This window comes from Natator depressus, chromosome 2 (assembly GCF_965152275.1).
Source record: "Natator depressus isolate rNatDep1 chromosome 2, rNatDep2.hap1, whole genome shotgun sequence".
Lineage (NCBI taxonomy): Eukaryota > Metazoa > Chordata > Testudines > Cheloniidae > Natator > Natator depressus.
The window spans coordinates 138,478,084-138,504,819 of NC_134235.1; the positions used below are offsets into that span (position 1 = coordinate 138,478,084).

The window sequence follows — 26,736 nt, forward strand, 5'->3', positions numbered from 1 at the left end:
ACCGTTAGCCAACTGCTCTGGTCAATACCTTAGTTGACTGTAACAGTCAGATCTATGAACTTTCATGACAAAAAAACTATGACCGTTGTACATTGAATATGGTTTTTGGCTTTATATCATCATTCTTTCATATATTAATGCGTAGGGTAGGCTATTACCAAGATACACACATCCTGATTTTTGTCACTTTGGAAGGGTGTCATGTACATAATTTATTTTCTAAGTTGCTGCTAATAAATAACATTTTAAGTATAATTCTTAATTAATTAATGTAAATGTTTTCCTCACTGTGTTTCTTTGAATCTGGAAGATAAAAAGACCAGAAGGGCATTATATTTCTAACATGGGCCTGGAAAAAAGGTGTTAAAGAAGTGTGCTTGGCACCGTGTTATGGTAACATGAGACATTTTCTGAGCTTATGGTATTTTTCTTCACTGATGATGTGGTTTGACTCATCTTGTAATGCTTATGTAATTTTTTTTTGTCTTTTCCAGTTAAGCAACCTGACAGAGATACATGATCAGATCAGTGGCATGGCTCGCTGTCCTTACAGTCCCCAACACAATTCCACAGCTCTTCTTACTTCCAGTGGGGAGTTATATGCTGCTACAGCCATGGATTTCCCAGGAAGGGATCCTGCCATTTATCGGAGTCTGGGGTCTCTTCCTCCTCTCCGCACTGCACAATACAATTCCAAGTGGCTCAATGGTAAGTATTGACAAGCCTCAGTGCTTTTGTTTTTGTTATACCCCATTTTCCCCTTATCTACATTCTTCAAAGCCTATCCTTTGAGTATGCATGGTTTTGAAATGCTTTTTACTTTAAAAATTGTTTCAGAGCTTTCCAGTCTTTGGAATGTGACACAAAGCAAAGTCCATACATAATGTAGATAACTGTACCTTGATGCAGGACTTTGTGGGTCATAATTTTAAAGGGGTCAACCTGTCTCCGATTTATGCACGTACAACAGTGTGTACAATATTTGTTACCTACTTGCATATAGTGACAGAGCAAGGAGTAATGGTTGACAGAACAAGGAGTAATGGTCTCAAGTTGCAGTGGGGGAGGTTTAGGTTGGATATTAGGAAAAACTTTTTCATTAGGAAGGTGGTGAAGCACTGGAATGGGTTACCTAGGGAGGTAGTGGAATTTCCTTCCTTTGAGGTTTTTAAGGTCAGGCTTGACAAAGCCCTGGCTGGGATGGTTTAGTTGGGAATTGGTCCTGCTTTGAGCAGGCTGTTGGACTAGATGACCCCCTGAGGTCCCTTCTAACCCTGAGATTCTGTGATATGCAATCAATATGCACACAAATGATTATGCTTCCATTCCAGCAAAACACTTAGGCAGAGGATGGCCACTCACTCATCCCCAGAATATCAGACATTCCAGTACTTCTGGGAACGGCATGGGCCTACCCTCACCTATGTGACTCCATCCACACCAGTGTGACGTCACTCCACATGGGAGCTGCCCTTTTGAAGAGTGCACCGGCAGGGGCAGGGCAATGCACTCTTCAAAATGGCACCTCCACATCTGGAGCTGGACAAAATCGTGGCCGGTTCTGTCTCAGTACTGGATAGGAGACAAACCTTAGAAAAGCAGAACTGTCCAACTTAAAACCGGACAAATGGCCTGCCTACTTAGGCACATGAGTAGTCCCATTAGCTTCAAGGCCTATATGTGCGAGATGTATAAGAGAAAATATAAATGCCATATTTTGAAATTTCAGCCCCAAAGGGACATTGTGCATCAGGGTAGAAATAATTCTTACTTTAAAGAGTTGACACTGTTCTTTTAATTAACTGGTCCTTGTAAAGTAAAACTGAACAAATTATATAAATGGGAGAATGCTTTGTTTAACTGTTGATTCACTTTTCATACTTTCCACTCTTTAAGTCATGTGATGTATGAGTTCTGGGTGCTTATCCAAACCACTTTGGTCTCGAAATCTTGATGTAGGAGCACTGGATGTATGATATTCTCAGTATACCAGGTAAATGAGGCAGTAGCAAAGTATGCATGTTTTCTGTAATAAATTTATATGAAACTTGCTTGATGAAAATATTTATGAAAAGTATTGTTACTGCCTCTGAGCCTCTGTTAGCCACTTTTAAAATCTCTGTACTGATGCTTTTTACAAAGATTAGTTCTGAAAATAACTGGAGTCTCGGTCTGCCATTCAGCATACTGGCCTGAAAAATTATATTTCAGTAAATATTTGTTTTGGTTATTAAATACTTAAATGTTTTTCCATTGCTCTGTGTGATTTTTACAATAGTTTAAAAATGTATCTGTTAAATTATCATAGAGGCATCTATAATGAACTGACCAAAGACTTGTACAATTTTACTCTTATAGCAAGTAATACACAGAAGGAATCAGGGAAGGGTGAAAATGCCTAAGAACTATTTTCTGTGCTTATGCAGATATGAAACAGCCAAGTAGACCTTATTTGAACCATTAAACATTTCTCATGCATAGACGTGGCAAACTTCCCACTGTGTGAGCGGTCCAACAGTTTGAATGCCAAATTTTAGTCTAGAGTGAATGTTTACAGCAGTTACAAATACATGAAAGTAGATATAGAGAAGACCTTTAAGTCTAGGGACTTTCTGACAGCATTATACTTCTGTGTATGTGTTTAATGTTTAAATTATTGTGAGATGAAACATAAACATAGCAGCAGTTTGCAGAAATGTAGAAACTTGATCATAAACAACATATACATGTCTGTACTGGTAGACATAGAGATAAACTGTGTAGTGTTTCTCAGGTGTGCTTACATAGGAAAGCTCAGTCTGCCAACTGCAGTAGCCTGTCTTGATGTTCTTCTCTTAAATAGTTGGAAAAGCAGAAGCAAAAAGTAAACAATTAGAATAAATTGAATTCTTCTGGCTCTCTTGGTAGGGCCTTGTCTTGACAGGCAAAAAGGGTGTGTTTTTCAATTATGTTTGCTTAATTGAGTTAGTTTAACAGGATTGATGGAAAATCTCATTAAGCTACAGACTAACAAATTTGAAGCTGTTCATAGCTTAAAGAGGAAGACTAGACTACAATATGGCCAACTACTGCAGCTAATAAATTCACTTTCCTAGGAAGTTTTACTTTGTCACAAATGATAATCAGCTGATAAGGACTTCCTGCTAGGAGAAGCAGTTAAATGGTCGCTTTCATGAGGCTTTCACAATCTATTCATTTATTTAAAAAAAAAAGTTTCAAGTGTTTCTAAAAAAAAAGTCCCCTGTAATGTAATATAATTGCAAATATCTACGAAACCCTCCTTGGGGCTTGTCTATGCTAGGAAGATGCATCTTGTTATAACTTGTGTCAAGTAACACAACACTGACCACAATTCTGCAATCAGGTGCACTTGTTTAATTCTCGAAATGTGTGTGTTCCCCTGCGAATTTTCTCAAGTGTAAAGTTAAGCACATGCATAAGTTTTTACAGGTTCAGGAACCTAGGGTTAACCATGACTAGTTGACATGATTTTAAATATGACAGCACTTGTATAAAATGAGTGCTAAGTTGTGTTGAACATTGTGTATTACCATGTGTGTTAGCACATATAGCTCAATGAATTTTCCCAGAGCAGACAAGCCTTTAGAGAAAGCCTGGGAAAATTAATGAGCTTTGCAATATGCCCTGAATGTCAGCAGGTTTCAGAATATAAAGTGTGAAAGATATGCATGGTATGATTCTGATCTCATTTTACATCAGTGTAAATAAAGACAACTCCATTGACATTCATAGTTATAGCAGTGCAAAATTGGCATGAGAGGAGAGACAGGCCCTCTCTGTGTGTGTGATACTCTTATTTACTCAGTATTTATCTACATACCTAAGGTGTTAGAACTACTCACTTAACTAGGACGCCACTGTGGCAGAAAAAATATCCTTATTACCGGGTTTTCATGTTAACCGTATACAGTCTGTATTGTATCCAAAGGACAAAATAAAATCTGTTCCCTAAAATTATACCAGTTAATCAGATTGACTTTATTAACATTTTCTCTACTAACTAGCTTCAACTCTACCTATTAACTCTCTGTTGAGGCCCACACTTCAACATCAAAGCTTTTATCTGTTTGGATTTAAGTCTTATCATCAGAACACAGATTTTAGCTTTAAGAAAAAATATAAGAATTATAATTAGGGTTTGTTGAAAGCAAATCTAATAAAAAGTTGGAAGCAAAGTTTTACCTACCTGAGGTGAGGGGAGGGAGGTGGGAGCACCTTAGGGAGCATCAAGTGTCAAGGTACTGGTAAATTCATCTTCTGTTATGTCTATCTGCCTGCCCACACATAACTCAGCCAGTAAATCACACTAGCTTTGCAGCACTGGAGCACAGTGGAGACTTTCAGTTCCTACAATGAGAGAGTGGAATGTATCTACAGCAAGAAAACTATGGCAGTCTGACTAATTGGCAAGGAGGCTTCCTATCAAATATTAGTTATACAACAGTTGTATAGAGTTACTACACTTTTATTGTGTGTGCATGCACGTTCACATATGTGTGAACCAGCAGCATTGCAGTAGGAAAAGATTTCTCTGGTGCCTGATGGTTCAGTCATGGACGAGATTCTTTTATCTAACATGGTGGATTTGCTGCTCTGCAGATCATGATGGGTCTTTGCTGTGAGATCTTGCCAATATCCTCAAATTCAGTTGTCTGGGCTAGAATCATAGAATCATAGACTTTAAGGTCAGAAGGGACCATTATGATCGTCTAGTCTGACCTCCTGCACAACGCAGGCCACAGAATCTTACCCACCCACTCCTGTAACAAACCTCTAACCTATGTCTGAGCTATTGAAGTCCTCAAATCGTGGTTTAAAGACTTCAAGGTGCAGAGAATCCTCCAGCAAGTGACCGGTGCCCCACGCTGCAAAGGAAGGCGAAAACCCCCCCGGGCCTCTGCCAATCTGCCCTGGAGGAAAATTCCTTCCCAACCCCAAATATGGTGGAGAGCTAAACCCTGAGCATGTGGGCAAGACTCACCAGCCAGACACCCAGGAAAGAATTCTCTGTAGTAACTCAGATCCCACCCCATCTAACATCCCATCACAGGCCATTGGGCATATCTACCGCTAATAGTTGAAGATCAATTAATTGCCAAAATTAGGCTATCCCATCATATCATCCCTTCCATAAACGTATCAAGCTTAGTCTTGAAGCCAGGTATGTCTTTTGCCTCCACTGCTTCCCTTGGAAGGCTGTTCCAGAACTTCACTCCTCTGATGGTTAGAAACCTTCATCTAATTTCAAGTCTAAACTTCCTGATGGTCAGTTTATATCCATTTGTTCTTGTGTCCACATTGGTACTGAGCTTAAATAATTCTTCTCCCTCCGTGGTATTTATCCCTCTGATATATTTATAGAGAGCAATCATATCTCCCCTCAGCCTTCTTTTGGTTAGGCAAAACAAGCCAAGCTCTTTGAATTTCCTTTCATAAGATAGGTTTTCCATTCCTCGGATCATTCTAGTAGCCCTTCTCTGTACCTGTTCCAGTTTGAATTCATCCTCATGGCAGACCAGAACTGCATACAATATTCCATATGAGGTCTCACCAATGCCTTGTATAACGTTACTAACACCTCCTTATCTCTACTGGAAATACCTCACCTGATGCATCCCAAGACCGCATTAGGTCTTTTGGCGGCCATATCACATTGGTGGCTCATAGTCATCCTGTGATCAACCAATACTCCGAGGTCCTTCTCCTCCTCTGTTACTTCCCAGTGATGCGTACTCAGTTTATAACAGAAATTCTTGTTATTAATCCCTAAATGCATGACCTTGAACTTTTCACTATTAAATCTCATCCTATTACTCTAGTTTACAAGGTCATCCAGATCTTCCTGTATGATATCCCGGTCCTTCTCTGTATTGGCAATACCTCCCAGCTTTGTGTCATCCGCAAACTTTATAAGCACATTCCCTCTTTTTGTGCGAAGGTCAGTAATAAAAAGAGTAAATAAGATTGGTCCCAAAACCGATCCTTGAGGAACTCCACTAGTAACTGCTTCCAGCCTGACAATTCACCTTTCAGTGTGAAGCGCTGTAGTCTCCCCTTTAACCAGTTCCTTATCCACCTTTCAATTTTCATATTGATCCCCATCTTTTCCAATTTAGCTAATAATTCCCCATGTGGAACCATATCAAATGCCTTACTGAAATCAAGGTAAATTAGATCCACTGCATTTCCTTTGTCTAAAAAATCTGTTACCTTCTCAACGAAGGAGATCAGGTTGGTTTGACACGATCTACCTTTTGTAAAACCGTGTTATATTTTGTCCCAATTACCATTGACCTCAATGTCCTTAACTACTTTCTCCTTCAAATTTTTTTTCCAACTCTAAGACACTTGCTCATCCAGCTTGTCTACAACTCCTGCCTATGAATTTTTTCTCCTTTCTTGGGATGCAGGCTTCTGATAGTTTCTGCAACTTTGACTTGAAGTAATTCCAGGTCTCCTCCACCTTTAGATCCACAAGTTCTTCGGTCCAATCCACTTCCCTAACTAATTTCCTTAATTTTTTAAAGTTAGCTCTTTTGAAATCAAAAACTCTAGTCACAGATCTATATTTGTTTATCCTTCCATTTAGTTTGAACTGAATTAGCTCATGATCACTTGAACCAAAGTTGTCCCCTACAACTATTTCTTCTATGAGGTCCTCACTACTCACCAAAACCAAATCTAAAATGGCATCCCCGCTTGTTGGTTCAGCAACTAGTTGGTGAAGGAATCCATCAGCTATCGCATCCAGGAAAATCTGACCCCTATCATTATTACTAGCACTTGTCCTCCACTCTATATCTGGGAAGTTAAAGTCTCCCATGATCACACAATTCCCATTAGTATTTACTTCATTAAAAACATTAGAGAGGTCTCTATCCATATCCAGATCGGATCCTGGCCGTCTACAGCACACCCCAAGCACTATCCCAGGGGAGGCTCTCATACCTTTCTTCCCTAATGTGATTTTTGCCCAGACAGACTCTGTCTTATCCATTCCATTACTTCTTATTTCTTTACAGTCTACCTCATCATTGATATACAATACTACTCCACCACCTTTGCCTTTATTTCTGTCTTTCCTAAACAGGAAATAAGATAACTGTAGAGGGGGTGGACCTCATTCCTTTTACTGGTTAGTGGGCTTCTTTCTGAACAAATTCAGAGGTTTGAGAAGCCTCCAGTCAGGCTGAAGAGAGCTGCCTGCATTGGCATGTCACATATTTGAGCAGCATACCTTTACCACTCCCTCTTACTTACTGTGGAGGTTCTTGACATTGGAAGATCTATAGTTCCACCATGGAAAAAATCCTTCACCTAATTTTCAATTTCAAAGGTCCCGCTGTCAATGGGGCTGCTGAAAGTAGAGTGAGAAGGGAAAACATAGCTTCTCCTATGTTGAGGATGTGGCAGACTGGATCCTATATTCTATGATGAGATTACGTCTATTGGAATTCCAAATACCAAGAAAGGGAATAAGTATAAGGAGAGTGTCCATCTCTACATCTGTCTTCCCATTCATTAGAGTATTGCTACAGATGTGTATATTTGTTACCAGTCTCTTTGCATAGGAGATTTGATGGGTTTCAAAATAACCCAGCTAGAGGGAACACCCAGGTATGCAAATTTTCTATCATGTGTTACAGAGCATCATTATTCACAGTCCTTCTATGTTGGTGGAAGGAAAAGAAATCTTCTGATTTAATTTAAAGCTACACTTGCTATAATGACATGGCTATGTTGAGTCTAGGTGACATCAGCAGATGAATGTGTGGCACAGTAACTTTTCTTTGATACTGTTATGAAATAAAATAATAGAAACATGGACATTTTGTTTATCACACATCTAGCCTAAGTTATAGACACTTTGTTTAATTTAAAATAAACATCCACAAAATGTTTTTTTAAAATATCCAGTCATTCAGTTCTTCATTTATTAGGCTTCCTCTCCAGAACATAAAGTTGGTAATAACCTTGATACTCGTGCCTTTTAGGGAGCTTGTAGACTGGTAGAGAACTTTACAAAAACTTTAAGAAATTCAGCAAATAGTATAATATAATACCTTGTAACCCTTGTGGTTTCCAGACCCAGGTGAGTTGTTCATAGTATGTCTCTTCAATCATTGTCTCAGCGGCAGTGGGAATTACACCCCAAGCTCAAAGTGAAAACAATACCTACCAGTCTTTCCTTTCGAAAAAAGCAATGTAATAAAGAGTGTGTTGCTAATCTGCAGCTGGTGTGCTGCTTAAATATAACACAAAGCCTTATCACATTCAGGCTGGCCTACAATAATGTGCTCCTAATGGGCTTGCCTTGAAACTGATCACAGGGCATGTCTACTCTTACTGGTAGATTGGCACTGCTGCAATTGATGCAGCAAGTGCCGGTTTAGTGGATCTGATGAAGACACGCTAAATCGATGGGAAAACGCTCTCCCATCGATTTGTGTACTCCAGCTCCCCAAGGAGCATAAGGGAAGTCGACAGGAGATGCTCTCCCATCGACAAGCACAGTGTAGCCACTGCAGTAAGTGGATCTAACTATGTCAACTTCAGTTACATTTTTCACATAACTGAAGTTGCATAAGTTAGACCGATTTACCACGGTAGTGTGGACCAGCCCACAAGGTGCAATAGAAGTAGAACTTATGCTTGCTTGCCTTTTAGAATAGAAGCAAAAGAGCTGGTTATGGTTGCCCTCCACAGACTGCACTGGGTTCCAATATGACAGGGGTTCTCAAACTGGGGGTCAGGACCCTTCAGGGGGTCGCGAGGTCACGAGCTGTCAGCCTCCACCCCAAACCCCGCTCTGCCTCCAGCATTTATAATGATGTTATATATATTAAAAAGTGTTTTAATTTATAAGGGGGGGGCGCACTCAGAGGCTTGCTATGTGAAATGGGTCACTAGTACAAAAGTTTGAGAACTACTGCAATATGACAAAGGATTTCAGGCAGAATTTTAATATTAATATATAAACTCCATTATCTAGGCCTTACGTACCTATGGAATTCCTCTCCTGCCCAACATCTACAGTCAGTAGGGACATTTCTCGTTCAGTTTTCCTCCCAGACAAGTTCTGCACATATACCTCATTATCATGCTGTAACGTCTGCCTGTACATTTGGCAAAGAAGGGGGCAAAAAGGTCAAAGATAAGTCATGTTTTAAATGCCTGCTAACTCTCCCTTTCCACTCTATCATTTTGTGTAACATTGGGAACTGAGCCCTTATTTTGGTTAAGTGGTTCACCTTTGGCAACAATCGGTTTCTCCTAGGCCAGGCTCCTTTGCCTTTTGTGATTATGTATTTGGGTTGCTTGGTTCTCTTTGACTAGTTCGAAATACATTGTACTTGTTTTTATGACACTGAGACATGATAGGTGCCATTTCAATGTTTTAAATAAGTAAACAAATCTGTTCCAAGTGTCTAGCTACATTGTCAGTAGACAGACAAATGACAATTAATAAGTGATCTAATATACTGTGCAGCTTCCAAAAGGCACAAAACCATAAAGCACATTGGAGAGACTTCCAGCTGTGAAAAGTACAGGAGGGTTTGGCTTGTTCTGCTCTGTTGGCAGACAAAATATCGTGGCATTTCCATACCACTATGTACATTTGCTGCATTAAATATATATACGTATTTGGTTTGGGAGACTTGTGCAAGACTCTTAAAATAGTTATTTTGAGGTCCTTTTTGGCATATCTAACATGAGAAGCTTCTCTAACTAGAATAAATACCTTCAATGTTTCTAAGCTGCTGTTGGTAAAAATTCCCCAGTGGTGTACTGAGGAGAGGTGTACAATATATAGTACAGGTCTCAACCTGCTATAATTATTGCTTGGCAGTGTTCTCTACATTCTGGAAATAACTGGTATTGCAATTTGGACATATGGGGAGAAAATATGAGCTAAGGGCAAAGATTAATCCTTTCATTCATGCTGATAAAGATTAATGTATATGGTTATAATAATTCAAGATCATCCTTCAGTTTTTAATAAAAAGGACAATGTTACCTAAACAAATATTTTCTTACCAAAAAGTAGTCTATATAATTCAGGAACACAGTGTTCTTGGGGATATTGCAATTTTTACTCTTGCTTACAAATCTCAGATCTGAGGACAAATATATAAAGCATCCTGCATATACTGCCAGTTGTCACTGGTTTTGCAAAAAAGACTAATTATTTCTATTTGGTTATATCATCTTTTTTTTTTGTAAGTAAAATGTAGTTTTTACTACTGGCAATGTGCATTTTTTTCTTTTAGAATTTGGCAGAAAACTGTAAAAGAAAATGCAAATGGCATTCTACCCATATTGTAAAACATGCATGGCTATCAAAAATCCCCACAGTTATTTCTTTGTTCACATCTTGTCACTTGTAAGATCCCAGCTACAAAAGAGATAAAAGGATAATCACTTGAGCAGTACAAAGCTTATTATACAGACTTAAGCATTTTTGATCCTGTGCGGTTTAGGGTCAACAGACTACTCAGTATATTACAATATTGTAGATTTCCAAGGCTAACTTCTTCTGGATTTATTACCTGTTTTCAAAAGTTGAAATAAAATGTATTTTAAAAATAGAAACTTATAATCCTACTTACTATATGGTCCATCAGTAGTACACTTTCAGTGCTGCTGTTTGGGAAAACACAAATAGCAGAGATGAGCTAATGGCCCCAAATCTTGATGTCATTATGTCAGTGGCAAATCTCCCATGACTTGAATGTGACTGGGATCAGGTTCACTATTTTCTAAACTATGGGTACTTCTGGACAAAGGTCTTTGTGCATGGTCTGGAGCCATGTTTAAGGTCCATTAGTGGGGAAGCTTGGCTGTGTGATGCCTAGTGATACACCCAAGGGGGTTTTTCTATTTGTTTATTTTCATGAGCACCAAAATTCACCACTTGAAGACAAAACTGTTAAAAAGATCACAGATTAGGGAATATATCCTATCCATTACTCCATACTTTATTACTGATGGGATTAATTTACAATACATGCAGTGTTAATTTCATTTTTAGTATTTGCATGACAATAGGACCGAGAGTCTTCAGGTTAGACCCCCAATGTGCTAGGCACTGTACAAACTCATAGTGAGAGACAATGCTTTTCCTGAAGACCTTCTGATCTAACTATACAAAGGGGACAAAAATTGGGAGGAAAACAGAGGTATAGAGAGGTCAAGTGATTTGCCGAAGGTCACACAGAAGGTCAGTAAACCCAAGTATCCTGGCTCCCAGACCTTTATTCTGTTCAATAGGGCATATTTCCAACCACACTGCTAGAGGTCTGCAGGAGGGAAGCTTCATTACTCCTATGTGCTGTAAGATTCTTAGAAGAGAAACCACTTTTCTCTTGTGGTTATTAGCTGCACTGGAGTAGGGTTCCATCTGAGTAATTGCATCAACCACCTGGGGGCTGTCATGAATCTAAATAAGTGAATTTATTTATTTATTTATTTGCACACATGTGTTAAGCATCCAGCAGTTCCCACTGACTTCAATGGGAGCTGCTGGATCCTAAGCACTTTTGAAAGTCAGGTCAATTATTAAGGTACTGAACTATGGATTTCAGAGCCTAGCTTTAGACATTCCATATTTTACAATTTTGTTCTGGGTCTCTGGCAGTCATTTGTGGTCTGATTTTTCAAAGGTGCAGTGCACCTTCTTCGCCCACTAGCTTAAATGTGAGCTGGGGTTGCTCAGCACTACAGAAAACCAGCCAGTTAATACTGTACACTTAGCTCACCATAGCAGATGATTAGCAACATTTAAACTTCAGAAGTTAACTTTGAGATTGGATTTTAATCATCAAAATTGTAGAAACATAGAAATATAGGGCTGGATGGGACCTTGAGAGGTCATCTAGGCCAGCCCTCTGTGCTGAGGCAGGACCAAGTGAGCCTACAAACACCATCTCTGACAGGTTTTTGTCTAATTTCCAATAATGGGGATCCCGCAGCCTCCCTTGGAAGCCTATTCCAGTGCTAACTATCCTAATAGTTAGGAAGTTTTCCTAATATCTAACCTAAATCTTCCCTGCTGCAGATTAAGCCCATTGCTTCTTGTCCTACTTTCAGTGGGCATGGAGAACAATTGATCTCTTTCCTCTTTAGAATAACCCCAGGTCCCCACCTCAGTCTTCTTTTCTCAAGACTAACCATGCCCAGTTATTTTTTTACCTTTTCTCATAGGTCAGGTTTTGTAAATCTTTTATCATTTTTGTTGCTGTCCTTTGGACTCTCTCCACTGTATTCAGATCCTTCCTAAAGTGTAGCGCCCAGAATTAGACAGGCTACTGCAGCTGAGGCCTCACCAGTGCAGTGCAGGGGGGACAATTACCTCCCATGTTTTACAACCCAGAATAATATTAGCCTTTTTAGCAACTGCATCACATTGTTGGCTCATATTCAATTTGTGATCCACTATGTCCCCTGGGATCCTTTTGAGCAGTACTACCACCTAGCCAAGTATTCTGATTTTTGTATGTATTTGTACATTTGATTTTATCCTCCTAAGTACAGTATTTTGCACTTGTCTTTATTAAGTTTAATCTTGTTGATTTCAGCTCAATTCTCCAATTTGCCAAAGTTTTGTAAATCCTAATCATGCCCCCAAAGTGCTAGCTTGATGTCATCCACAGATTTTATAAGGACTTTCCACTCCATTATCCAAGTCATTAATGGAAATATTATATAGTACAGACCCAGGATTGATCCCCTGCATGACTGTACTTAATATAGTGCCCATATTTAGAAAAGGGAAGAAAGAGAACCCAGGGAACTACAGACCGGTCAGCCTCACTTCAGTCCCTGGCAAAATCATGGAGCAGGTCCTCTAGGAATCCATTTTGAAGCACTTTGAGGAGAGGAACGTAATCAGGAATAGTCAACATGGATTCACCAAGGGCAAGTCATGCCTGACCAACCTGATTGCCTTTTATGTTGAGGTAACTAGCACTGTGGATATCGGGAAAGCAGTGGATGTGATATATCTTGACTTTAGCAAAGCTTTTGATACAGTCTCCCACAGTATTCTTGCCAACAAGTTAAAAAAGTATGGATTGGATGAATGGATTATAAGGTGGATAGAAAGCTGGTTAGAGTGTCAGGCTCGGCTCAAATGGGTAGTGATCAACAGCTTGATGTCTAGTTAGCAGCTGGTATCAAGCAGAGTGCTCCCAGGGGTCGCTCCTGGGGCCAGGTTTTTTCAACATCTTTATTAATGATCTGGATCAGCAACTTCACAGATGACACTAAGCTGGGGGGGGGGGGGGAGAAATAGATAGGCTGGAGGATAGGGATAGGGTCCAGAGTGACCTAGACAAATTGGAGGATTGGGCCAAAAGAAATCTGATGAGGTTCAACAAGGACAAGTGCAGAGTCCTGCACTTAGGAAGGAAGAATCCCATGCACCGCTACAGGCTGTGGACCGACTGGTTAAGCATCAGTTCTGCAGAAAAGGACCTGGGGATTACAGTGGATGAAAAGCTGGATATGAGTCAACAGTGTGCCCTTGTTGCCAAGAAGGCCAACAGCATATTGGGCTGTATTAGTAGGAGCATTGCCAGCAGATCAAGGGAAGTGATTATTCCCTTCTATTCAGCACTGGTGAGGCCACATCTGGAATATTGTGTCCAGTTTTGGTCCCTCCACTACAGAAGTATAATAAGGTCTTTTATGTCCATTGGTAGATGTAACTCATTTTGTGTCTTAGCCTTTCTGATTTTGTCCCTGCACGTTTATGCAATTCTTTTGTCTTCCTCCTTAGCAATATGTCCATGTTTCCTCTTTTTATAGGATTCCTTTTTTATTTTCAGGTCATTAAATAGCTCCTGATGGAGCCATGTTGACCACTTACTATTCTTCCTATCTTTCCTTCACATCAGGTTAGTTTGCAGTTGTGCCTTTAATTCTATTTCCTGAAGAAACTGCCAGCTCTCCTGTACTCCTTTCTCCCTTAGATTTTCTTCCCATGGGACTTTACCTACCAGTTCTGTGAGTTTGTTAATTTCTGCTTTTTTATAAGTCTGCTTTCCCTTTTTTCTGCTGCTCTCACTCCTTCCTTTCCTTAGAATCATGAAATCTATAATTTCATGATCATTTTTATCCAAATTGCTATCAGATTAGTAACCAATTCCTCCCTGTTGGTCAGAATCAAGTCTAAAATGTCTGTCCCTCTGATTACTTCCTCCACTTTCTGAAACAAAAAGTTGTCCTCAATACATTCCAAGAACTTATTGGAGATGTTGTATTTTGCCATATTACTTCTCCAACAGATATCTGGGTAGCTAAAGTCCCCCAGTGCTACCAGGTCTTGTGTTTTGGATATTTCTATTATTTGTCCTAGAAATGCCTCGTCTACTCCCTCTTCCTGATTTGGTGGTCTATAGTAGACCACCTACCATGATGTCAGCCCCCGCCCCCTTAACTGCTTTTTTTCCTTATCCAGAGATTTTCTAATGGTCTGACTCTCACATCTATCTGGATTTCATAACAAGTGTATATATTCCTGCTCTAATACAACATCTCCTTCCCCCCTCCCCCATCCTTCCTGAAGAAGTTATAACCCTTTATGTAATATTCCAGTCATGAGATTTATCCCACCACATTTCTGTAGTGCCAATGAAGTTATAATATAGTTTGTGGACTAAACAGGACCAATTTTTCCTGTTTATTCCCCATACTCCTTGCATTTGTGTTTAGACATCTACAATATTGAGATTATCCCTCTTGTTGCTCCCTCTTTTATCCCTCTTGTTGCTCCTGTGACCCTATTCTAATTTTCCATTCCCTTCACCCTCCTCAACATTTAGCTCTCTGTTAAGGTCACCTACCTTTGGCTTTTGTGATCTGCACCATTTGAACCCAGTTTAAAGCCTTTATTGTTAGGTTGAGAGAGAGAAAGAGAGATGGTTCTCAGCATACCTAGAATTGTGAGTCACCTTGTTACCCCCCTGCCTCCCTCATGAGGAAGACTTTCTTGTGCTTAACTGACTGTCAGCTCTTTGACGCCACCAGCCTGTTACCTACCCAAACACTCTCTCCTGGGTTCTGCCAGACCTTACTTTGCTTTACAGGTTAACACTAGGTAGATCCCAAGGCCCTCTGAAGTGTTGTTCTGTAGTGTTCAGCCCCTTATGCAGTGTGCATTCACAAATACCAGGTCTGCTGTTCCCAGCAGAAGAGTGTATGCAGCACCTTGTATGATTCAACACAGGATCAGCAACTTGCTTAATATCACAGCGTTTAAATATATTTATAGCGATTAAAAGGATAAGTGTATTACCAAAGATGCAAGGTTCAAGTGAGTGAGTAAGGATATTGGAATCAAAACATTAATATAAAAGAAAATCATCATACGCTTTCGAGAGACTAAACTTAACTATCAGGTTAACCTCCTGTCTAATGAAGTTTCTCTCACCCAAAGCCTTTTACAGTATCTTCAACCAAGGTCAGCTGAGATCTTGTTTTCCTAAATGTAAACACACTGTTAGTTTACTTCCTAAGTGCAGGATACAGGGTGCCTTCTTTGCCTTTCACTTATATCTCCAAAATTCATTTTCTGTACTCAGTCAAGATGATGACCTCTGGCTTATTTTCCTATGTGCTGCTTCTCTATTGAGTTCACATCTTTCTCTTGGCTCTGTAAGCTAGCACAATGAATATCTATTTGCATGCAATGCTTAATTTACATCTTGACAGAAAAAGTTTGTCAACTCTGCATTGACATTAAAACATTTTCAGTATATATATATAAACACACATATCTCCTTACATAGTATCTGTCTGTACATTTCACTATGATATTACTGTCCAGTGTGACCTTGCTTTCATTTAAGACCTCACATAATGTTATCTTGGGAACCAGAGGGTACATACCAGAATCACAACATTCCTGTAGCCCCCTTGTCAGTAGGCATTAGGGGTTCTTGGGTCAAAGTATGCTAAGATGCTCTTGGTTAGGTGGATCCCATCTATTCTCAGCAGTCCTCCTTCCCAGAACAGCACTCCATGGTTGAGGAAGCCAAAGCCCTCCTGTGGACACTATCTTCACAGCCGTGCATTCATCTGCAGGATGTGCGTGTCCCTACCTGGGCCCTTACCCTCAACTGGGAGGATGGAGGAGAACACCTCCTGCAACCCCTGCACCCTGCACCTTTCTCCCAGAGCCCTATAGTGACTGCTGATCTGTCCAGGGCCATACCTGGCAGTATCGTTAGTGCCCACCTGGATGAGCAGTATTTGGTAGTGGTCAGAGGGATGATGAGCCTCAGCTACCTTTCTGTAACATATTGGATGTGGGCTCCTGGCAGGCAGCATGCCTCCCAGAACATCACATGAGGTTGGCATGCCTCCGTCCCCCTCAGAAGGGATTTCCTGACTACTACCATTCTACATATCTTCTATTGGGCACGGTGGCTGTGAGTGTCCTAACCTTGTTGGCTGGGGGCAAGTGGTGCCTGCTCCTCACCTCCTGTTGCCAGTACAGCATGTCAGTTCTTGACCTTGGACAGGGAACCTGGGTGGAGAGTGGAGCGCCATCTGCCGCCTGTGGTGTCCAGCAGTGAGTCTCCTCCCCACAGACCCAGCACTGCTGTACTCACCTGTAGTTGGCCAGCATCCTCCGTCCCACAGACACTTTTCACACTGGGTGGTTCCCCCCTGCAGGGTTTCCTTTGGCCAGGGACATTCAGGCTGCATTCCCAGCAAGTCAAGACCAGGATCTGGGTAGACGCCTGTCCAGCCAAGGCCCACACAGGTATGGGCAGAGGAGCTAGCAGAGATGGTAGCAAAATACCATTTTCTTCTCATTGCAGGTTCTTCCTTGTAGAGTACCTACAAGTTAAGTGGAGGGAGGTGTGACCCCCTGACCCCCTGGGGTAGAGTCTGGACTATGGGACTCTCTGGATCATAGTACCTCTCATATTGCTCTGCTAGTGACAATCAGCCCCTTCAGACTTCACTCTTAGACATCCATTAGTATGTGAAGGCACACCCAAAGTTGCATGAAGGCTCTCACGGCTTTCATGAACTATACATAGAGAAATCCCCCCAGCCCCAGCCTTGCACCCCAGAAATGTACCATCTTATACTGCTCAAGACCTTCCCTTGAACAATGCAAGCTCATTAATTTGTTTGCCACTTTGTCAAAGTATAGTGGACATGCACCAACCTTTGTAATCTGAGCAAATTCCCTAAGGACTTAAGACAAACTCATTGGTAAAGATAAAACATTAAAATAAGTTTAACTACAAAAAGGTAGATTTTAAGTGATTATAAGTGTTAGGCATAGAGGTCAGAGTTGATTATATGAGAAATAAAAGGTAAAATCACAGTCTAAATCCTAAATTTTATCAAACTAAGCAAGATTTGAATCAAGCAGTTTTTCTCACACCACTAGGCATTGTAAGCAGTTCACAGTTCTTAATACACAGGCTGAATTCCCTGCTCAGGCTGGGACCAATCTCCCCAGTTCAAAGTCTTTTCTTCCAAACGGTCTTATTGCCTTAAGAATACGTGGTGGAGGAGAGAGATGGATTCATGATGCCACTGTCCCTTATTTTATACTCTCAGTTCATGTGCCTGGAAAAATACTGAATCCAATATGGAGTCAAGCATCACATGTCCTGATACATTGCTGAGTTATGGAGTTAAGCAATCCCCATTGTTAGAGCTTGAGCAACTGTCTCTTATTGAATTGTAGATCTACTATTTACAGTTCTCTTTCTGGTCAATGGCTAGGTGTGGGTCAGTGCCTTTGTTGCCACTGGAGAGCTAGCTGTAGGCATCTCCCAGACTCACAATATATTTCAATAACAACATGGAGCAAAATCTCATAACTCCATATACAATGATGATATAAAAATGAGGAGTCCCTGTGGCACCTTAGAGACTAACAAATTTATTTGGGCACAAGCTTTCTACCCACCTGGGGAAGTGAATAAACAGATTGACAGAGCCAGAAGGGTACCCAGAAGTCACCTACTATAGGACAGGCCCAACAAAGAAAGTAACAGAACATGACTAGCTGTCGCCTACAGCTCCCAGCTAAAACTTCTCCAGTGCATCATCAAGGATCTACAACCTATCCTGAAGGATGATTCCTCACTCTCACAGACTTTGGGAGGCAGGCCAGTCCTCGCCTACAGACAGCCCCCCAACCTGAAGCAAATACTCACCAGCAACTACAGACCACAAAACAAAAACAGTAACCCAGGAACCAATCCCTGCAACAACCCCATTGCCAACTCTGTCCGCATATCCATTCAAGGGACACCATCATAGGACACACATCAGCCACACCATCAGGGACTCGTTCACCTGCACATCTACCAATGTGATATATGCTATTCAGTTGCCAGCAATGCCCCTCTGCCATGTACATTGGCCAAAGTGGACAGTTTCTACACAAAAGAATAAATGGACACAAATCAGACATCAAGAATTGTAACATTTAAAAACCAGTAGGAGAGCACTTCAATCTCCCTGGACACTCAATAACAGGCTTAAAAGTGGCCATTCTTCAACCAAAAAACTTCAAAAACAGACTTCAACGAGAAACTGCAGAACTGGAATTAATTTGCAAACTGGACACCATGAAATTAGGCCTGAATAAAGACTGAGAGTGGCTGGGTCACTACAAAAAGTAATTTTCCCTCTGTTGATACTCACACCTTCTTGTCAACTGTTGGGAATGGGCCACCTACACCATGATTGAATTGGCCTCATTAGCACTACAAAAAGTAATTTTTCCTCTGTTGATATTCACTCCTTCTTGTCAACTCTTCGGAATAGGCCACTTCCACCTTGATTGAATTGGCCTTGTTAGCACTGACCCCCACTTGATAAGGTAACTCCCATCTTTTCATGTTCTGTAATATGTTATATATATATATATGTGTATATATATATATATATATATATATATATACACACTTGCCTACTGTATTTTTCACTCCATGCATCTGATGAAGTGGATTTTAGCCCATAAAAGCTTATGCCTAAATTCATTTGTTAGTCTTTAAGGTGCTACAAGGACTCCTCGTTGTTTTTGCTAACCTGGCTACCCCTCTGAAACCAATGATGATATACATATTTTGATAGAACGATGAGTTTCAGCAAATCATGCCTTTTCATAGGATACCTTACAAGGCGTTCTTTGTTCAAAATATCTAACCATATACAAGTGGTGAATGTGGGGGCTACAGGGTGCTATTTTGAGGTACAATATGTCACAGCTCCCCCCTTACTTTACTGCAAGAGTATTAGTCACTGACTAACTCAAAGGCAGTGTTTATTAGGGTCCTCTTGACTTTTAACAACATAACTCCCAAGTGTTGCCAAACATTGTATTTTTACCCACATAGGCTTTTGCAAAGTTTTGTGCATCTTTTAACACTTTGTGTACCAGTCTAATGACCTCAAAAGTTAGCAAGTGTGTTTTCTCTGGGTTGCTAGAAAGCCTCTCTCTCTAACATTGGTGTCAAATTCCTTATCACAGAGGGGTGTTTATAAATATCTTTGTCATATCACAACTTCTGTCTAGACAGTCTGGTTCTGAGGTTGGTTGGTTCAATACCCATTGTGTCATTTACCTCCTTCCTGAACCTTTTCCTGTAATCAGTTACTGGCTTTTCTTTCCCTTCAGTGTTCCCTTCTGCATGGGTTTTTTAATCTAATCATCTTTCTGGGAGTTTGGTACATCATAGTCTGGTGAGAAGGGTTCTGTGGGATCCTGCCTATTGGCTGGCCCTTTGTGGAGCTGTCTCCCAACCCCAGGGTTATGCACATGCAAAAAGCCCATTTCCCCTCATGGAGTTAAACTGTAAGCCTTACTCCCAGGACTGCATCCTTCCCTAGAAGGTTGCGATTTGTGATCTCTGGGTTAAGAGTGTCTGCTCTTTGACCAGATATTTTTGTCTCCAGCAGCATTCTCTTAGCCGCTTACCAGCCCAGGGGAAGCTCCCCTATCCTTTGCTGACCAGGTCAATTTGCATGTCACCGACACCTTCTCTCTGCATCCTGGCTTAAAGAGAATCTGCACCCTATCTTAAACAGACATTGTTTTTCATGTGAAAGTCCATGGCAGGTTCAGGTAATAACCATGGTTACAGAATACACAGTAACTATCAGCATCATTACTGGAATGAGGAAATGATATCAGCTATTATTACTTTGTTTTAAAAATTCCCAGAAGAGACAGATGTGATTGTGAAGTATTCCCTCTTAGTCTAGAGGTGGAATTTGTAGGACATTTAATCTTATGCTAAGTTTTAGAAAAATAGTTTTCCTATGTATAGAGAATGGATTACATATTTTTCCCCCTAAAGGACAGTGGCAAGATTAAAGATCATGTACAGGATTCTTCCTTTCTTGGGCTAGAAGGAGGGATATTGGCATATTTCCAACAGGATCGTGCTTTCCAAGAAATAGAGCTTTACAGTTTGCAGCAGGTCATATGTTTAGAAATCTGCTCTTAATTCCTGAATGCCTAAGTGCTGGAAGACATATGGTATATTTCTAAATACAATTTAATGCAATAGTTATGTTTCCATTGGTGAACTGAAATGTAGTTTATTGGCTAAAAATATAGCTGGTGCAAACACGACTGAATAGGACAATAACAACAGAAAAGCAGTTTAAGTCTTATTGTCTCTTAGTTTAGTAGTCTGTAAAGACCTGATCCATTGCAGAAGGCATCTATTGACTTCTGTATCAGGCCCCAAATGTGTTTTTTTTTCCTTTTTTTTATTCCCCCCCCCTTTTTTTACTAGCCTGTAAGAATGAAAAGTGTTTTAAAAATGATACCATTTTTTTTATTGACAGAACAACACACATGGACATATTCTTTGTTTGAAAATATTATTTCCTAACTGAAGTACAACAGATTTTACAAATCAAGCAAATGTGAATCCTTTTGGGGTAAATTGTAATTAGAGTTGTGCAAAATAAAGGACAGATTTTCTATTTCAGTTTGTGCCAAAAACACCTCCATTCAACTTTTGATAATCCCACACCTCCTGAGATGTCTCTTTTCTGCATAATTCAGGCAATGTCTCTTTTTGTTGCACCAAATAATATGAAAGCACTGACAGCAAGGATTGCTCAAATTGTGTTCCTTTCAACTTTTGAGCAAAAGTGGAATTTCAGGCACTATTGGATACCCAGTATCTTAGAAAATTTTCTTTGTCCTAACTCAGGCATAGCCACAATTTAGCCATTGGTGGGAGCTGACCAGCTGACCCCTAAGGGTATATAAGGAGGAAGTCAGGGTTTGCACTAATTAGCTCAATTAGGATTTACCTCAATTACCATCAGCGGTATTACACGTACTTCAATTTTTTTTTTGATTCATGTTCTATTATATTAAATGTACATATACTAAGATTTTCTTTACAATACCATTTATCTTTGTATAGAAGGCTCTTTTGATTAGCATCCCCCTCCCTTGTTTTGTAACCATGCAGTTTTTAATATAAGCTGCCCTTGTTTAGTAGTTGCACCTTTACCATGCACATTTACCTCTCAAGCTTCTGGGGAAAATAATCCTATTCAATAGATCCCACTTTCTTTTGTAGCTGCCTTTGATTTAAACCCATAGGAGAAAGAAATTACATTTACTATAAAAGATAGTTTATAAAGGAAACTATATAATATTCTATCAGTTGCTGGGTAGATAATGATGCTTGAAAATGTAAACTGCAATATGGTTCATTAAGGTGGTCACTTATCTGAATAATAATATGTTAACAGTGACCTTTCACCCTGCTTGAAATAATTGTTTGAAAATTTAAAGTGTGGTTTTATTCTGAAAAGAGACTGTATAAGTGACAACTTCTGGCTGAACAGGTCTTTTTCTTCTGTGCATTTAGAGTCATACGTACTGACTTGAGTGACACATACATTTTTACCTCTTTTATGGTCTTATTATAGTATAGCACAGCTCCACAGGTAATAAAGATTGCACTAGGTTCTGTTTCTTCTTGTGTACCATTAACATATTGTCCAACTGCCCAAGTTTGGCTTTGGCAGTCCCTGCTCTGTGGTTTTGAACTCAGTCCCAGGGACTCTTCAGTGCTGCCCAAATCAGCTCTCGAGGAGTTGTTGGTTTTTTAAAGTTATGTACATGCCACTAGACGGCAATGTACAGAGTAGGAAGGCAGCAAGCTGAGTGAAGCTTCCTGTGGCTTTCTGCATCCAGGACCAATTAAGTTAATACCAGGCCCTCTTCTGGTTCCATCCTTATGGCCTAGCACTCCACTGGAGTGACAGAGACAGGCATCCCTCCTCATGGCAGTAACGACAGAGGCACGTACAGGCCAGTACAGGCACGTACTGTGCTTGTTAGGTTGCCCAGAGACTGACTCTAATGCAGACCCTGATTCCTGGCAGTACCCACCCCCTTGAGGGCACCTCCTAGGGAACTTAGGGCCCAGTTTCTCACAGTACTTCTGATGAAACCCAAACAATAGATCGTCTCTACCAGTTCCCAATGCTGCTCCTATGGACCATCACCTTCCCAGTCTACCAGGTATTGGAGCTTTCCCCTAACTCAATGAGAGTCGAGGATTCACTGGACCAAGTATTCCTCCTGTCTGCAGTCTGTTACAGGTGGCAGGTTGGAGTGGTTTGGGTATGGATTCTTGGTGAAGGGATTTAAAAGTGAGATGTGAATGAGGGGGTGGATCTTCCAGGATATGAACAGCTGTAATCTGAAGGCCACTGTGTTTACCTCCTCTATAATCTTGAAGGGGTCCAGTTTGTTATAGTCTGGTTTGGTAGATGGGTGCCTTGATTTAAGGTGCTGGGCAGAGAATCACACCTTCTCCCCATGGCCATATTGGAAGCAGCCTGACAGTCTAGTACTGCATGGTGTTTATAGGCTTCTTTGGTAGACTGCAAGTGTTGTCTGAGCTCCTGGTGCACCTTGTGTAAGTGGGATGCTAAATCTGCAGTGGCCATGAGGGGGTAACTTAAGGCTAAGCCTGGGTGGAAGTGGTAGTGAAAGCCATCATTCCCAAAGAACGGGCTATGTTGGGTTGAGGCATGGACTGCATTTGTAATATGCAAATTCTGTGTAGCACAGGCTGGAAAGCCAGTCATTCTGGTAGTTACTTAGACAGCAGATTGACACTCTCTGTTCACACATTAGCCTGTGGGTAATAGGCAGATGAGGTGAGGTATTCAATGCCAGGGAGTCTGAGAAATTCCCACCAGAGTTGAGAGATGAACTAGGATACCAGTCTTTTGAACAGCTCATTAATAAGTGGTAAGAAGTACTGGATTTGGATTAAAGAAAAGGAGTACTTGTGGCACCTTAGAAACTAACCAATTTATTTGAGCATAAGCTTTCGTGAGCTACGGCTCACTTCATCGGATGCATACTGTGGATTGTAATCTTCTTCAGAGTTTGGTAGTCCACACAAGGGAGAGGCCTTTCTTCACCACAGAGAACATAGGAGCCCCACTGGGGACATGGAGGCGCTCTGCAGGTTTTCTACAAGTTAGCTACAGAGTGCCTGTAGTTCCAGTTTGGAGAAGGAGAAGATGTGCCCAAACGGAACCTCTGCTCCCAGCTGGAGGTCAATGAGGCAGTCGTAGCTGCAGTAGAGCAGTAGGATGTCTGATTTCTTTGTGTCAAACACATCCCTCCTGTAACACCTGAAGTGCATCTTCAACTATGCTCGTGACTCGGGTCATCAAAGATTGTCCCCATAGCTCTAACAAAGTCTCAAATTGTGCTAGAAGTAGGCTTGATTTTTCCAGGAGCAGAGACACCGTACCTCAGGCCGCCCCCATAAGCAGGCTGATATCATTCCCACCTGGGCTTGGTCAGTGGAGTATGACTATGGGTGTAGGAGAAATAGGGTCTGACGCTGATTTAGGAACCCACAAAATTTGTGGTGATTGCCACTGAACTTGTCAGGCAGAGGGAGGTTGGGCTCGCAGGAAGCAGGGATTGGAGCTGAAGGCAGCATGGCTTGAGCTTGCAAGATTGTATTCTACACCTCCAGGATCGCAACCTGGGCTTGCAAGGTCTGTGTGGCTTCCACTATCCCCATCAGAGATATTGACCTTTGTAAGATCCGTGCTCCCCATATCAGCTCTAGTTTCCTTATTGTTGGTGTCTTTTGGGCTGCTCAAACGATCAGAGTCCAGACCGTGGGTGATGTTGCCTAGTGGTTGGAGCAGGAGCCTGTAGACAGGAATAGGTGCCCAGGCTCAGAGCTAAAGTCAGAGGCTAGATGCCAGAGCTGAGGGACAGAGCTGAAATCAGAAGACAGGAATCAGAGCCAAAGGTCAGAGTCGGGTTACCTGGCATGACCCAAGGCAGGCGCAGGGCTGGAACAAGTTGGGGGCAAGGCTGGGAACAAGCAGGCCTAGGAGTTGTCACAGCCATGGATGAATGCTTTGAGCAGACACCAAGCTGCTGCTGGGTTTAAGAGTTGGTCTGCTGACTTTTCCCACCAATTAGACAGTGTAGCCAATCAGGCAGCCTACTACAGTATATCTGTGCTTGTGAGGTTGGCCAGACACAGCTCTGCCACAGGCCCTGATTCCTGTCACCTGTCTGCATGCTCTGCCCAATGCCAGCTCTCCAGTAGAATACCTCCAGCCAGCACAGTTGGAGCATGAGCCTCCTTAATACTTCAGAAAAAGAGGGAGTGAGAGAGAGAGACTGAAAGGGGGCAAAACTGAGTTTGATCGAAAAAGGCACAGTGTTGTGAGGATCACCGACAGAAAAATAACAGTCACAGAAGAAAGGAAGAAAGACCTAAATATTGGAGAGAGAATAGGATCTTAACAACAGGAGAGAAAAATAGAAGATCTCATTGGGAGAAGAGAAAATGATGCTTTCGGTAGGACAATCCCCATGTACTTTCTGAGGGGGGCAAGAAAGGAGAAAAGCCCCATGTGTTTTCAGGGGAAGGCCCCCAGAGAGAAGAAAAGACTTTGTCTTCCCCCTCCCGAGAAATGCAGATGTTGGAGAAGACGAAAGAGGCATGACATTTTCCCATTAAGATCTCATTATTAGAATAGGCCTGCCATCCTCCCATGTGAACAATCTTGAGAGGGCTTCTCTTCCAGAAAACATCCACTGATAGGGAAAGCATACACCTTCTCTCCTATACCCCTAAAGTCTTCAGTTCAGTGTGAAAAAGAAAATAATGAATATAATAATATGAAAGGTACAAAGTTTGGGGGGATGAATATACTGTAGCTATTAACACTATACTATTTTAAAGGTACTTAATACAGAAAAAGTCCTACAATAGGGTTAAATTCTGTCCTCAAACGTTCATGAGCAACTCCCACTGGCTTATCCTAGAGCAAAATTTGGGCAATTTCATCTTCTATATTACAAAGTTCTGTTGGAAAGAGCCCTCCATACTGATAAATTTCAGGTCTCCATGCAATATCTGGGCATATATAAACTATTTTTTCTTGGACAAGAATCACCCTTTTTCTGAAACTCCAAAGTGACTCAATAAATTTTCTCCAAATGAAAAAATGAAATAAAGTCTGACAGGATAATCTGAGCAAATCCACAGAATCCCCTGAGGTGGTGCTAGCATTAATACATTTCATGCAAATGGGAACAGCTTTCACAGCTTTCACCAGCTGGGCTCCTTTTTATCAAATCATAATCAGTGAAGTATCCATACAGGTGTTTGTGGATAGGTATATTATTTTTCAAGTTTGAGTCAGTGAACTATATGTACAAGTTTGTGTATTATATATATTATATATACATTTTAAAGATATTGTCCAGTAAGAGATTTACATGGATTTATCAAAGGTCAATAAAAACACTCAGACTGGATTTCGTAACATTTTTTATTCCTAAAGCATTTGAACATCTAAGCATACTGTCAGCAATGTTAATACTGCTTTTGGCACTGACCCTGCAATCAGATTTCTGTGTGTGAACCTTATGCTCCTGTGGAGTCCCACTGAAGACAGTGGGCTTCAACAGAGATGGAAGTATCAGCAGATCCGATTGCTGGGACCCAGCTTTAGTCGTTATTTTTTCTACAGTATACTTTCAGGAAAAATGAGGGACTCTAGGGAGTTGAGTGTTTGTGCAAGTAGAAACTGTTTTAGATCAGACATTGTACTGTTGAGAAGGGTTAAAAGAACAAGTGGGCTATTAGACTGTAGAAGTCCAACAGATAGTTTGAAATTCCTCCTTTTTCATACTGTAAATCTGTCTTGTGAGGTTTGTTCCTTTCTGCACACCATTAGTGGATATTGAGGACTAAACCTTCTACACTATACAAGTAGCTCAAGTTATATCCAGGTTGCTGAATCTACCCCTCCCCCCAGCCAGTAGTTTTTCTCCTGAGTATTAGAACATTTTGTAGGGATAATATGGCGGAGGGGGACTAACCTCATCTATTATATGGTAATGGAGGTCCAAGATTATCTTTTACATCCATTACAGGTAAATAGAAACATTGAAGAGATATGCTGCAGATATAAATTGAAAACTGTCAATGGGGAGCAGTGTTTTCACTCCTATTAGCTTGTCATTCCTAAATGTACCTAAAAAACTGTTAATTTAGCTAAAGGAACAATATGACATTTATTCCATAGAACTGAACATTGTGGTGTCTTTTATGAACAGATGAAATATGAAGGGTTTATCATTAAAAAACCCCTGATACTTGTGTATATGTATCACAAGTCTGCGTGAACTGT

At 40.9% G+C, this 26,736-nt stretch overlaps 1 protein-coding gene across 2 annotated transcripts in view; it reads left to right on the forward strand.

Moving 5' to 3' along the window:
- SEMA5A (semaphorin 5A) overlaps nucleotides 1–26,736 on the forward strand; it is a 606,804-nt gene that overhangs the window by 379,142 nt on the left and 200,926 nt on the right. For both annotated transcript variants that reach the window (XM_074945055.1, XM_074945056.1), the window contains exon 7: nucleotides 495–708. In XM_074945055.1, the coding sequence (XP_074801156.1) occupies nucleotides 495–708 (214 nt within the window). The remainder of the gene's footprint in view (nucleotides 1–494; nucleotides 709–26,736) is intronic.